The sequence below is a fragment of the Cervus elaphus genome, chromosome 19 (assembly GCF_910594005.1).
Source record: "Cervus elaphus chromosome 19, mCerEla1.1, whole genome shotgun sequence".
NCBI classification, from domain to species: Eukaryota; Metazoa; Chordata; class Mammalia; order Artiodactyla; family Cervidae; genus Cervus; species Cervus elaphus.
In genome coordinates this window covers 42,569,058-42,584,894 of record NC_057833.1, presented here as the reverse complement: position 1 = coordinate 42,584,894, position 15,837 = coordinate 42,569,058, and the positions used below count along the sequence as shown (strand labels likewise).

General features: G+C 37.6%; 1 protein-coding gene across 1 annotated transcript; it reads left to right on the top strand.

Moving 5' to 3' along the window:
• Positions 1 to 8,525: 8,525 nt before the first annotated feature.
• On the top strand, positions 8,526 to 15,463 carry GMNC (geminin coiled-coil domain containing). The gene is made up of 5 exons (XM_043874616.1): positions 8,526 to 8,730; positions 10,300 to 10,474; positions 12,149 to 12,237; positions 13,081 to 13,197; positions 14,669 to 15,463. The coding sequence occupies exons 1-5, from the start codon at positions 8,536 to 8,538 to the stop codon at positions 15,284 to 15,286; spliced, it is 1,194 nt and encodes a 397-aa protein (XP_043730551.1). The 5' UTR covers positions 8,526 to 8,535; the 3' UTR covers positions 15,287 to 15,463.
• The last annotated feature ends 374 nt before the right edge of the window (positions 15,464 to 15,837 follow it).

Genomic DNA, 15,837 nt, shown 5'->3' with positions numbered 1-15,837 from the left:
CCCTTCCCTACAACCAACATTTTCACCCACTGCCACCCTCTTGCCATATTCCAAATCACCCGTGGCCCAATGGAAGTTCAACTAAATCACAGTAGAACTCTAAATCTCTGTTCTCTATCCCTGTAAAGATATACATGGAAATTAATTACAAATATTCTTAATCTCAAAATCCTGTTGAATTGTAAATTCTTAATATTGGAAATAATTTTAAGGAGCATATCTTCTTAGTATTATCAGAGTATGAATGAAAAATAAAAAAAATCTGAGATTACTGGTAATCTGGCCCTTCTTTGAATTTTTTTAGTGACCAAGAGCTCACTACTCACAAAGTATCTAGTTCTATCTTTACATAGTACTGAGTGTTAGAATGTCTTTCTTTTTTAAACCGAAATCTTCTAACTTATTAATTCTACCTATTGGCACTAGTTCTATTTAATCTCTTTAATATTTTGTTTTCATTTAAAGATTATAATAATTAATTTTCTTCTTTTATATATTTAAGAAAGACCCAAACCTTCTTATATTTTGTAGTGTTTTATTTTAGTATCAAAGCCTCACTAAGTCTTTGTAAATTTTGGCATTTTGGAGCAATGCAGTATAAATAAAATAAATAGAGTGCCTATTTTGTTGTAAAGCGTTTTTGTCCTCTCTGTAGACTTGTACAATTTTTAAAATAGCTTTGAAGCTGTGGAAAGAAAAGAAATAAAGAATCTTTCTGCCCCTACTTCCTCCTTCATACTACAAATTTGGATTCAAACAAAAACATGTGAAATACTTATTTTAATCAGTACATACACAGATATTATCTATTACTGCTGTTAAAGTTGCTTTCATTTTAAATATGATGTTATACCACAAAAAATTATCTCTAGTGATTTTTCCCCTTACGTTTTTGATTGTATGAATATACTGGTATTATCCTAATAGTTAACATAATGCTGTTTGTCCATGTCTGTAACACTTTTCCAAAAATATTTTCTATGAATACATAGTCCATGCTATGAACATACATGGACTCTATTTACTGAAAGTCCTTTCAAAAGCAATTTATTGAAAGAGTCTCTTATTGGACATTTAGAAAGTTTTTACAGTGTTTATTATACTGATATGATAATCAAAGTGGTATATTATTTTTGATCAAATTTATTACTTTTATAAAGTGATAATTTTGTGCTGCTTATCTAAAAGATATGGATATTTTATTTATTTATTTTTTATATTTATTCATTTATTTGACTGCACCAGATCTTAGTTGCAGCATGTGGGATCTAATTCCCTGACCAGGGATCAAACCTTGACCCCCTGCATTGGGAGCTCAGTCTTAACCACTGGACCAGCAGTGAAGTCCCAATATGGATATTTTAAAGTTCTTAAAATATACATATATGGCTGACTTCATATAATTTTTTTCTGATTACTTATGTTTTATTAGAAAGCATAGAATTTGTGTGTGTGTGCCTATGTATATGTGGCAGTAAACAACGATACTTTCTTTCTTTCTTGAGCTAAAAGCAAGCTATAGACACAAAAAGGCAGGTATGTGAAATAAAATTTATCTTTATCACTTGAAAAAAAGAAGCTTGATTGTCAAATATGACTTAAATATTTATAGTTTTAATAGACTTCCTAGTAGTTATTTGCCCTATCATGGTGACACTGACCAGCCACACACACTTCTTTTTGGGATGGAATCCTCCCTTCTTCCTTTCCTCAAAGGAAGCAGAAATAGTATGTGTTATGTAGATGCTGACATAAATGTGGGTAATTCATTTCCTTTCCTTTCTCCAATCTCACCAATCAAATAACGTTCTTCTCATGGGAACAGCTGCCCTTTATAGAAAAGTGAAAAGAGGAGTACAAGTCTTTGTTTACCAACACCTTTTTCACTTCACTCTGTAAGTATTTCAAGGCAATGGGCTTCATTGATTTTGTCAGATATATGCATATATTAATATATATATAAGCAAACAAATAAACATGTACATTTATATACATGTAAATAGATACATACTAAAGAATCCTCAAAGAATGGTTGCTAGTAATTTTTTTAAAAGACTAAAGTTCTGCAATATGCAACTTGAGTTCTTACCAGTTGTGTTCTTGGACGATAAACTATATTTTTTAAGAGCTTGGTCAGTTCACCTGTTTGTGTTATGATACCCTCTCACCTTTAAATGAAGCTATGAAAACTTATTGTATTTAAGATTATTAGCTATAGTTTGGTCATGCAGTGCTAATACTGATGCTCCAGAGGCAGACAGCTCGAAGGTTTCTGTTTGGAGGAAGCAAAACCAGATTATTTGCACATCATGGCCCTCTATTTATACATTCACAGAGGATTTTGGAGTTTCAGTTTATTGTTGTCATGGTACCTTATTCATAGTCTAATGCTTCTGTTTATTCACTTAAATGTTATTTAGCATTATTAATTACATCACCAACTTAATGAACATGAGTTTGAGCAAACTCCGGGAGATAGTGAAGGACAGGGATGCCTGGCGTGTTGCAGTTCATGGGGTCACAGAGTTGGATGCAACTTAGCAACTGAACAACAGCAATTTCATTATTCTCTGTATTTTCCTCAGATTGTTTTTGAATGTATAAATGCTTCCACTAACTAGAGGTTGGCATTATGCTTTCATTTAATAATAAAAAAAAAAGTAGAAAAAAGTTTGACTAGAGACATCCAAATCTGATTATTACTAATTTCAAAGTAAACTTCTTTGATTGGAAATAATGTGATTTTGCCACAAATTATTGGGTCAAAAAGAATTCAGCTAACATTTTCTGGATTTTTATGGATTACAAAAATAAATGGGATTATAACTTCACTTTAGCTTAATATTTTATATATAAGCATATATTTTTATCTTCTTTTCATGAAAGATGTCATATTATTTCAGATTCTTCATTCCAGGGCAGAAGGAGTCTGGTCCTGGGTGTCCTGTTTTGCTCTTACACTCTGAACTAAACTTTTTGAAGAAACCAGTCAGTGATATCCTTATTTTTATTCTCATTAGGATAAAATTAGATGCCACGATCCGTGCTAATGCACCTTTCAGTTCTTTAATGCCTAGTCAGCAATCCAGCCACTAACCTCAAGATCAAAAATCCCTAAGAGAGACTGAAGGAGCAGCAAAGATACTGAAGTCTAATTAATGAAAGTACTAAGGTTCCTGAAGCAGAAATCCATTTTATTTCAGGTTAGAATGGATCAGCATATCTATGATACATAACAATCATAATAATTCACTATTTCCATGATTTACTAATGTGATTGGAGTGAAGAAATGATGGGTGGAGTTGCATTTGTTTTGTGTCGTTCATGATTCCACATTTCTAATCTTTCTGTTAATGCAAATAGCTTTCACTGCTCATGTAACTTTACAGTAGTATTGAGATTATTTTATTCCAATTTGATGAGAGTGGTTGTCACAGAGCACAGTACACCAAAGCGCGAGTTAGAGCCTTGGGAGACAGCACTGCCTCCAGGCCTCATAGTGACCTGACAGGGCCTGGGAGGAATGGGATATTTGTTCACAAATATTATTTTCTCAAGTGTTATTTTAGGAAAAAAATCAGAAAAAGAAATATTACAGAATATAAAAGGGGTTTGTTTTACTTTACACAGTGAATATTGCATTCACTTGCTAGGTAGCCTTCATTATCAAGTAAAGGGTTGATATTTGAAAGATTTGTGAATATTATTATAGTATATGATGGTTCTTAATACAATCCAATACAATTGAAAAATTAAGCAATCACTCAATGAGTCAATAAATAAAGGTCTAAAGCTGGTTATAAAGCTATTGGAATAAATTCTGGCTGAAACATCCAATAAAATAGTGTCATATATCTCCATTCTCCTGCCCCCTCATTCTACATAGCACTAGTCTGAGTCAGGCCTGTATAGAACATTGCACTCTATAGTTTGTCTTTTCTGGCTAATAACCTGATACTAACAGTTGACTCTCTTTTGTATACTCTTTGTTCATGTAGAGATAGCTTTTACCAGGGCATAAGTTATTGTGTGAGCTTCTCAGGTGGCTCCGTGGATAAAGAATGTGCCTGCAATGCAGGAGACATGGGTTTTATCCCTGGGTTGGGAAGATCCCCTGGAGAAGGGCATAGCAACCCACTCCAGTATTCTTGCCTGGAGAATCCCATGGACAGAGGAGCCTGGAGAACTACAGCCCATGGGGTCACAAAGAGTCAAACGTCGACTGAAGTGACTGAGCATGCACGCATGCAAGCTATTGCATATGTGATGGTTACTAGAAACTATGCTGGGTAAGTGGTGGGTGAACGGAAGGCAAGATTCTGTCCATGTTGACATGACTGATTTCTGTGTATCGCCCTGGAGGAGTGATATTTAACATTAATACTAAATATGTCATGGTTCTCCAGGCATGCTGAAATAAAACATGCAAATGTTAAATCTCCTACTGTAAATCAGTTACTGCATTGAATTTTCTCTAAGGGTTTTGCTTTTTTTTTTTTTTTTTTTACCTATATGTGAAAGCAGGCACAGTATCTTTCTATTCCCTGGAGACTTAGCTATAAAACCTATAGGGAAAGGTTATATTTTACAGATAATTTTTAAATTGTTCTTTTATTATACATGCTACTGAATTCATTAAAGTGTTAGTCTGAATTCACTAATGAGGTAGTCAAATAAAGAGTCCTCCAGGGGTGAAATAAAAGAACATTCCATATGCCAATCTATTTATCTCCTTGGCCCACCTCTGATCATACTCTCTCTCTTTTTTTTTTTTTTTGCCTGCAGACTTGGTTTGTGTGTGGATCAAATTACCTTCTATTTTGTTATATTTTTACCCTGGCAGGAGGCAGTGCCCTGATTCAACAACTGGGCTGTTATTAGCCACCTACATTTTAACACCATCCCTTCAGCCACTATACAAAAGGGAGTTTTAAGCTGATCTTATTTTCCATTGAAGAAAAAAAATCCACATGGGTTGCAGTCACTAAGGAAGGTGCACCTTCTTTCATACTTATAAATAAAAAATGGCCAAAGGATTTCACATTATTGCTGAATTGATTCGTTAAAAAAATAATCAAATAAACAATAAGGCTTATATCTAAGCTGCTGCTGCTGCTGCTAAGTTGCTTCAGTTGTGTCCGACTCTATGTGACCCCATAGACGGCAGCCCACCAGGCTCCCCCGTCCCTGGGATTCTCCAGGCAAGAACACTGGAGTGGGTTGCCATTTCCTTCTCCAATGCATGAAAGTGAAGTCGTTCAGTTGTGTCCGACTCTTAGGGACCCCATGGACTGCAGCCCACCAGGCTCCTCTGCCCATGGCATTTTCCAGGCAAGAGTACTGGAGTGGGGTGCTATTGCCTTCTCCAATATCTAAGCAGTAGACCTTAAATAAAAATATGAGCTTAAATCAGACCTTAAGAATTTGGAAATTTTTTCTAGTAGTTGATGATTTCAGGAAAGCTTTATCTTCTGATTTATATTAAATTGTCAATAGCTCTTCATTGTTTAAAGATTCTCTGCCATCATGTACACTCCCATGTCACTAAGCTAAAGCAGTTAAGGATTTATGAAATATTTGTGTGCTGAAAATCAGTCAAAAGCTTAAAAAAATACTTCTACTCCTCAAAAAAATAAAGACCTGGGAATTTTACAAATATAGTTCATATATTTATTTATTTTTAGTAGGCAAGGCACTACAGCTTATGTGTTCAAAGAGTCTTCTATACCTAACAATAATAATAGCTCCAAGTCATGATTTAGGCAGTGAATTAGGGATTTTCAAGCCATTAGTAATCAGGTTTTTAACAAACCTCTCAAGTAGGTACTTTCTTAATTCACCAGAGGAGCTAGCTGAGGATTTGGAGACCATAATATAGCCTCAGTTGACTCAGTCTCAGAAGATAGAGCAGGAATTTGAATGCAGGTAAATTTGGATGTAAACAAAGTTCTGCCCTTTATATCATTCCATATTTGCTTAGGGCTTCTCAGGTGGTGCTAGTGGAGAAGAGCCCATCTGCCAATGCAGGAGATCTAAGAGACACAGGTTCAATTCCTGGGTCGGGAAGATCCCCTGTAGAAGGGTATGACAACCCACTCCAGTATTCTTGCCTGAAGAATCCCATGGACAGAGGAGTCTGATGGGCTATATAGTTCATGAGGTCACAAAGAGTTGGACATGACTGAAGCAATTTACCACACACACATGCATGCTTACTTATCTATTTGTATCATTTTTGGAGTCAAGAAATTGTATCTTCCAAAGGCTTAAATGTCTTATTTATGAGAGTTTCCCAAAGCAAAACAACTCCCTCCTCCTTTTTCTTGTCCCTGGTGCTCACTGCAAAGCTCATTAGGATCTTCTTTGCTCTGAAGAAGATCACGGATTCTTACCACCTAAATGGATTTTGGTCTATTTTCCCCATCATGTCAGGGGCACATTGCCAGGGCATCCTTGCCCTTCATGCAGCAAGAGCAGAGAGGAGACCACCGTCTCACATCACTGTCTGAGATGAGTCCTGTTGAGTGACTCTGGCAATATCTTTCAGGGAGTGATTCTCAAACCTGGTACTAGTCACTTAAAAAGGCTTGTGAATCAACAGTATTAGAAAAACAGAAAGAGACTCTACTGAATCTGGCACCTTCTTCTTCCATTTTTTTTTTTTTTTAATTTTGGACACAGAACTTAATGAGCATCTGCTATGTTTTGTGTGCATGTGTGTGCTAAGTTGCTTCAGCTGTGTCCAGGTCTTTGCAACCCTTTGGACTGATCCTGCCAAGTTCCTCTGTCCATGGGATTCCCCAGGCAAGACTGGAGTGGGTTGCTATGCCCTCCTCCAGGGGTTCTTCCCAACCTAGGGATTGAACCCGCATCTCCTGCATCTCCTGCATTGCAGGCAGATTCTTTACCATGGAGCCACCATGGAAACCCCTGTTATATATTAGTTACTGCTAAATGCTCGTATGGTAAATACAAGGCAGAATGAATAAAGGTCAAAACTAGTTTAGAGAAAGGATTTTGCAAATCAGAATCAGAACTTTTCTCAGTTCCTTCACTATGTCTGTATTAGTCTGCTAGGGTTTCCATAACAAGAACCACAGACTGGATGGGTTAAATGACAGAAATTTATTTTCTCACAGTTCTAAAGGCTGCAAGTTCAAAAATCAGGATGTCAGTGGACTTCTTGATTTCTCCTGGGACCTCGCTCCTTGACATGCAGGTCTCTGTGTCCTCTCGGGTCATTTCTCTGTGCATGCCATCCTTGGTGTCTCTTCCTTATGACCTCGGACCTATAAGATTAGACTGCCACCCTCATGACTTCTTAATCTTCATGAGGTTAAGAAACCTTTGGAGGCTTTATCTTCTAATACATTGAGGGTTAGGGATTCAGCACATATAAAATTGAGGGGAACACAATTCAATCCATAAAAAATGCCCATTACATAAACGGCCATTAATGTACGGTAGAAAGAAGTCAAAGAGAGTCAGAAACTATAATTATGATAATTAGCATGGATGCTGGAGCCAGAAGTTCAGATCTCTAGTCTGCCACTTTCTAATTGTGTGAACATTGGTCAAATTTAACTTCAGTGCTTCATTCACTATCTTTTGAAACAGGGACAACAAGAGTACTGACTTCCTGGGTTATTGCAGATGAAACAGGAGTTGATTCTTAGTGGTAGATGAATAGTTTTATAAATGACATTATTCATTTTTCTCCTCTGAATATAACATCATAGGAATGGTGAGAATAAAATGCAAGAGGAAAAATGGCAGAAATAAAACACTCTAATTGAGAAATATTAGCACACTAAATTTTCTTTATTATATTAATTTAGTCTATATAATAGTAGTTGTGAAGAAAGACCAACACAGAGACACAATTGAGACTCCTAAATTTATAGCTTAATTCATTCTTTATTCGGCACTCATTACATGTTAGAAATTGTTCCGGGAGTTTAGGAGACAGCAGTGAACAAAATAGTCAGAAACGGCTATTCCCCTGAAGCTTACTTTCTAGAAGGAATATATCACCTCCACATTTCACACCCGCTTCAGAAGGTGGAGAAAATGAGACATATTTAATAGTAGGAAAAAGCCAATCAGTCAGCAACGTCATACAGCAAGTTAATATTCACCGAGCAGCCAGAGAATACCCAGGAGCAGTATTCACCTGGGGGTTGGAAGGCTTCCCCAAGTGCTGCTCTGATGCCTGAGAAGCTGGTGTGGGCTTTTCTGACAACACGCTCTGGCTCTGGGGCCAACCTGTGCGCCCCGCCCAGCCCGGCAGCTGCAGACTCCCTCGGGCTGGAGCTGGTGCGCCCCATCGGTCAGGGCGGCGCCGTCACCGCGGGTCCCGCTGCCCGGGCCAGTGGGCCGCGCAGCGAGCCCGCATCCGCGCGGATTTTGAAGCCGCGTTGCACGCCCGGAGCGCCGCGGGCCGGCCGTGAACACACAGCCCGGAACCCGGAGCCGTTGATCCTGGGTCTAGGGAGCAGGTCGCCGAGAGTGCCAGTGACCTTGGCTTTGGCTGGATGTCTCCTGACCCACGTCACCAGCCTGACAGCCTCGCACCAAATCAGAGGGCGGCGCTCGTCACCGGGAGCTCCTGCAGATTAGAACTCGCCTCTCCTAGCTCCTCCCCTCAGTCCCATTTAAAGCTCCCACCCGCTTATCCGAAAATTAAGAGTGGGCTGAGTTTCCTCAGCGCCTTCTTCCAGGGCAAGATGGTAAGTGAGGAGCTGGCATTAGCTAGTTCCCTGGCGAAACCGGGGGCGCTCAGAGAGCCAGAAAGCTTTGCCTTTAGAATTTCTTCCACCTTGGAAACAAGATTTCTCTGCTACCTGCCAATTAAAACAGGTCTTCTTTGCTGCTCCATCTCCCCTTTCCTCTCCCCTATCTTCTCTTGGCTTGCTATGTCTGCCTCTCTGTCTCTTTCATTCTCAACCTCTCTCATCCTTTTGTCCTTTATTTCTATTCTGGACATTCTCCCAACCGTTTCTTTACACCTGCACTCACTTTTCATTCCACCTCTTCCTCTGGATTATGCACATATTTGCAAACACTTGAACTTGAGGCTAGGGGTATTTGGGGTTTGTTTTCTTCTCAGGTGTCAATTGCATAAGAGCACAGCTCTGATTCCAATAATAACCTCAGGGAAAGAGCCTGCAAACATGCCTTTAGAATAAAAGAAAATAGCACTTGATAAACCTTTGGCCGAATTTCTTTGGTCTGCAATGCCCACGCTGGACTTGCTTCAAGACTGGACTTTTTCAAAACTTAACTTATTGGGAATGTTAACAAAGAATGAGTTAATTGACTTAACTTTCTTTTTTCCTCTTCTTATTTGTTTTCTCTCTGTTTATGCTATGCCCAGGAAAGTTCACAAGACAACAAAAGACTTGTCGTGGTCAAAAAGAGTTTGTCCGAAGCTAGGCTCTGATTAAATGAATGGCTTTTACCTGATTAAACATTGACAAATAATTAGGAATGGTCTGTTGTACAAATTAACCCAGGGAGGCTGCATACCTGCCCCTGGCTGGACATCTGGAAAGACTGTGTGTTTGAGGTTTGAGGAGGCAGGGGCAGGAGGGTGTTCACTGGCTCAGAACACAGTAGAGAATACATGCCAGACAGTTAGTGGTGCAAGATAACTTTGGAAAGGCATTGAGACCTGGTGATGGAGAGACATACGTAGAGCTTGCTGTCTTTCCTAACTAATCTATTTCAAGAGGATCCAGGAGCATTTAAAGTCAGAGGAAGAGAGGAAAGAAGGGCGGAATGGAGCAAGTTTATGATTCAGAAACTAAAATTTAATAGTTAGGGTATATGGTATGTTCTGTCCATTCCAGTCCTAACATTCTAAGTTTTTTAAGGTTATTAGAAATATAACTAAGATATTTGCAAGAAAGAGTCAAATAGTTCTTACATGATTCATTCGTTAAGTAGAATTTCTTTTGCTTAGATCTTGGGTAGCCTGTTAGATGACTGAGGCATAGCAACAGAGAATACTGCTGGATATTTACAAATTTGGTCCATCCAATACTAGCCTGTTCTATGCTGAGAGGACCTACAGGAAGTACTGGATGAACCAAGAAGCTGATTCCTTTCTAGTAATTATATTTGGATCACTCAAAATTAATCTGGGATCTATATTTAGCATCTTTATTGGTTTTTATTCACTGCATGTATTTTCTGCTTCTTTCTCCCACTCTTTTCCCCCTCTGAATGCCCATCACCGCATCTCTTGGGACAACCCCCACCCCACTCCCAACCAACCTACGTACTGAATTTTACAGAACACCGTTCTGCCTTGCCAAGACCAGTACTTTGTAGGAGGCCAGAGCTATAATTGTCCGTATTCCGCTACAACGTCAGAATCTAGTGTTGACGTTTCCACGGAGACTTGGGTCTCTTTCTGGGCTGCTGGTCTCCTGGACAACAGAGAGCCCCAACAGGCACCACAGACACAGGGTAAGTTCTGCTCTTCTGCTTTGCTGGTAGATCTGAAGCCCTTCCCCAGTACCCACAGTTGCAAGGCATTGTGGGCTAGAACTCTAGGAGAAGGAATGATAGGCAAGGTTTAAGAAAGCCTAAGACTCCTATATTTTGCAGCCCAAATAACTAGCTTTTTTTGTACTTGCCAAATAGTGAATATGGGATTCTACTCCTTGCCCACTGGATAATATGTATTTCTTCCATACTATACTATACATAAAGTATAATATGTATACTTTACAGTTCTTGGAGATTTCCAAGTCATTGAGAAAGTTTAGGTCTAGGTCAAAGTTATATAAACAATACTAGTGAATGCTTTGGGAATTAAGATACTAGTTAGAAGTTTTTTGTTGTGGTGGTTTTGTTTGTTTGTTTGTTTGTTTTTGTTTTAATTAAGGAATATTTCCCTGGGAATGAGAGAGAAGCAAGAAAAATTACTAACTTAATCTTTTATTTCAAAAAGAAAATTCTATGAATAGTGCCTTTTAAATGGAAAAAAAAAAGTCCCATTTTGCCTAAAGAAGACTTCAACTTTGGAGGGGAACATAACTTTTATGGGAAATGACATTAATTTTGCCATGGGGCTGGTAAACAGTTTCTATAAATATGAAACAAATTTTCTATATTAACACTCAAGTTTCTGGAATAACTATAAGACACCTCAGAATTCTTTATCTGTAGTGCTATTTCTACCACATAAATTTGTTGGATTTGAAGAAAGACACAAGCAAAAAGCCCCCAATTTTTGAAACACACTTAGTGTCTGGAAGGGTATTATTTAATTTTAGCTTTCTATCACAAGAAACAAAGAAAACAGAATACCCAAGATTATGAAACCAAAGACTGTATAAAATTTTATTCCTATCTTGTTTTCCATCATTCCAATTTAATAAAAACTATTTCAGTAATATTTTAGTTAGAGGTGATCAAGATTCTAAACTGTACTAAATCAGGAAAAGAAATTAAAAGTAAACTAACTTAGCATGCCCAAGCAGTCTTATTGGTAGGCATAGTTTGCTGTCAAACATGAAAACACAAAAACTTTGAAAAAACATAAAACATACAGGTGATGACATTTGACATATATGAGTTTTAGTACAGTTTTGAGATTTTCATTGAGTTCTTCAGAGAGAAAAGTTCAAATTATTTTAAAATAGAAAGTGCTATTCCATAAAATTCTGAATAGATACTCTCCATCAAACTTCACTGATAGGCAGAGATTTTCATCTGGGAAAAAAAATGGTAACATCAAAAATAGGATTTGATTCTACAGACAAACACTATATTACCTAAGCACTACAGCTTAGAAAATAAGATAAAAGCTTAGAAAACATAGTGGAATTGCAATGTAGGCCTAATTGAGGGTGGGGCCAATAAATATTTGCATGAATTAGTAATGCAGATAGGAACTCTTATCTCCTGAAAATTGACCTCTGTAGACACTTGCAGATAGTTTTTAAATATTTGTCTTTCATAGCATTCCTGCCCCTTCTGAAAACTTTAAATATGTCATTTTCCCATGTGAAGTCAATGGCTAACTTCAGAAAGGTAATTGAACTTACTGCCTTTCTGAAATCCTTTGGTTAGTTCTTCATTACACAAAAACTGCATTTGTATTTTCTCAGTTATCCGTTTTGTGTTTTCACATAGAACCATCAGGTGACTCGAATTTCCCTGTTCCTAATTTGTGTTCATGGGAAGAGGCTCAGCTTTCCTCTCAGCTCTACAGGAATAAGCAGGTACGTATAGATAATCAGAACATTGAGATCAGCCATGTTCCAAGTAGTTCATTCTCAACATCGTCCCTTAGTGTCACATGGCTTCCATGGAGAAGTCAAAGTGAAATGATCAATGTGACAGAAAATAGCAAAACCAAAACCCTCTAGAAAGACTTGCAGTCAAGCCCTAAACTCTTACATGTTAGCTATATGACCTCTTGCATCTTCTTTTTCTTTAATCTATGAGATGGAGATATTTGTACTGCTGTGGAAAGGTCAAATGATATAATGAGAGTGATAGTATTTTTGAGTCATAAATAGCTCATCACTTAGAGCAGAGAAGATGACTATAAAAATTCTTACAAAGATTGCTTAATTTTCCATATTTTGTTTGTTGTTATTTCTGAGAGTAATTTAATCTTGTGGACATACAAACAGATTGATCTGAGATGGAGGGAATCCAACCCATATTATTTTTTCTTTCTTCTTTTTTTTTTTTAACATGCAAGAAAGAAGCTCAGCGAAACCTTTCTAAACACTGTTTTCTATATTTAAACAGTTGCACGCAGCTCATTTACCTACATACTTTCTTGATCTCCTTGTGGTTACAATTTTAAAAGTCATATAATCTCTCCAAACACTTTGCAAAGAATAAAAAAAATTCAGAGCACAAAGCTGAACAATCAGGTAAAAGGTGGGTGTAGATTGAATTTACGCCTTGGAGGACAAGGGCTCCCTGAGATTGTGTTCAGAAAACAAACAGAATAATAATCAAGTTTAAGTAGGTTAAGGATCAGTGGTATTATTATAAGGTTACAAAGTCAATATAGTGGAGCAGCCATCACCATTGTCTGCTTTTTGCAGCTCCAAGATACTCTGGTACAGAAGGAAGAAGAACTTGCTAGGTTACATGAAGAGAATAATCATCTCAGACAATACCTGAATTCTGCTCTAGTTAAATGTCTTGAGGAAAAAGCCAAGGTATGTGACTATCCCCTTTATACAGACAGAGGAGCGATATGAGAAAGAAGACCATTTGGGTAAAAGTCCTTGATTAAATTTAAGAAGTGCATGAAACAATGTGTCTTGAAATTCATCAATAGGATGGATGAATTTTTCTGAAAGAAAAACAGCACTTTCAGAAGAATGTTTATGTCTCATTTCTCTGAAGTATCTAGATTGCAGATTTTAGTCATAATGTTACAAAAGGAGTTGCTAAAGAATCAAAAACCAGTCAAGGGGGTTGCTGAGACAACAGAAATTAATCCTAAAATAGTGAGGTGGGAATTAGATCTGAGAGACACAGATTTCTTTTAATTGTCTGTTTGACTTTAGGTGAATCAGTCTCTCACTTGGGGCCTCATTTAGTTCATTTGTAAGTGGATGGACTAAAAAGATCTTTTAAGAATCTTTCCAGCTCTAAATGTTATAAATATGGCTGGAGTTGAAATCTCTTAACTGACAATTAGACATAGCCAATAACATTAACTTTTAATGAACATTGTGTTCTTACCCTTTAAAATGTTTCTAACTCATGGATAGTTTGCCATTAGTCCCTTTTTAAAAATTTTTCCTTTTGAGAGGTTTTGTATTTTTTTATTATCTTTTTGCCATTCTCTTAGCATTATTGTCTTATCATCAATCTTTACCTTACTTCTAGGCAAGCTACATTATTAATCTAATTCAATCATATTGCTTACAACTCTTACCAGATATAACAGTTCACAGAAGAAAACCCACTATGCTAGTTTCTTTAGAATTCTGTTTGCTTTGTTAAGAAAAGAGAGTATAGCTCAGTTATTAGTCTGGGCTCCAATCTTCAGCCACCATTCTGTAATAAAGGACAGTTATCAAAGCAGTAAGTGATACTAATTGGGCAATTTTTTCTCTCTTGTTCTCAATTTTGCAAGATTTAGAATAATTTGATACATATCACATGGGAGTGCTATGAAAGTTAATAAAATTAGAGGAAGTATGTTCCCTAGCATTTTAATCAGTGGTTCAATCTAGATTCAGATGGCTTAGGTTTAAATCTAGGTTGCGCAGTCCTTAGCAAGTCACTAATGTGCTTCTGCCTGTTTCCTCATTAAAGAAGATTTCAATAGCATCTACATAAAATGAGGTCATGCATTTACTTCAGTACATGATAGTTGCTATTATTGTCATAATAACAATAATCATTACTTCCCTGAACTGAAATTTTAAAGACATCATTTATTCCCTTCAACTTTTAAATGACTAGTACAATAATATGAATTGGAATTTCTAAGTGGTAAGAGGTCATCATAGATTTTAACTTAAAGACAGGTTAATCCAATCAGCTTTGCTTTGTATGAGAAAATAAAAATTTATTCAAGTTTTCTAGGGGATTAATGTAACTAGTAAATATTTGACGATAGTAAAGAAAATGATGTTGGGTGATTGATTGTATTTTCAAATACTATTTCCCCAGAAATTGCTGTCATCAGATGAGTTCTCCAAAGCATGTAGAAAATTCAGAAAGGGGAAGAGGAAACCCAAAGAGCAAATATATTTTCCTCCTGAGATTCCCCATCATAAAAATGCCAAGAGAAGCCTTGCTAGTGAATTTGCTAACTGTGGACAACATGGACCCCCTGTGGATCCCTGGGTTCTTCAGACACTGGGGTTAAAAGACCTCAACACCATTGATGACACCTCATCAGCTAACTACAGTGCCCCCTCGTCTCATGCCAGACAGACCACTAGCACATTTCCCCAGTTTCTGGATGAGGCAATTGATTATCCCAATGCCCCTGGGGAAGATCTGCCAATTGACTATGGAGGTGATAGAACAACCCCCTCGCAAGGCACTGCCAGCCACAGTGAAGATTTTCACTTCCTTTCTCAACTTTCAAATCCTCCAGGAGGACTACAAACTCTTCCTTTCTATACTTCTGATGTATCACCCAATAAGACAGAGATGGCCTTTTCCACATCCTTGAGCCCTCACTGTAATGTGAAAACGCACTCCTTCCACCAGGGACAAGCTTTTGTTCGTCGAGATGAAGAGGGAGGCTGGAAGTTTACCTGGGTCCCTAAGCAGTCTTAGTGACCCCCTCTTCTATCACAGAGGACTGCCATGAACTCTGTTTACAAGACCCCTCTTGCACTTGAACCTGACTATGTGGAAAACACAAGCTATTGCCCAGACAGTCTCCTGCCACTTTAAATGTCACTCTCAATTACCCACTTAAATCTGCAGGGAATGGCTTCCAAGAATCCATAATGAAACATGCCTGCTCTTCTTTCACCTAAATTTGACTTGTTTACACACCCCCACCTGCTGTTGACTTCCTCCCTTGGCCTTGTACTTGAAAAGGTATTTTCCAATTGCCTGAATATTCCTTTGAGACCTAAATGTGCTGTTCCAATTATAACAAGTCTAACAGCTTTTCTTCTTTCATCAAGCAGTTTAAATGTTCGTAGCCTTCACCTTCTCAGTTTTATTTCTCTCCTGTTCCTCTTCATTTCTAAAAACTGCTTTTTAAATGAGCGTTTTAATTGCTTGAAGTACCTGCTATTAGGCATTCAAATATCTGAGGGTGGGGTTGAAACAAGTATCTTTGCCCATCGCTGTTCCTGAAGACATAATACAGGTAT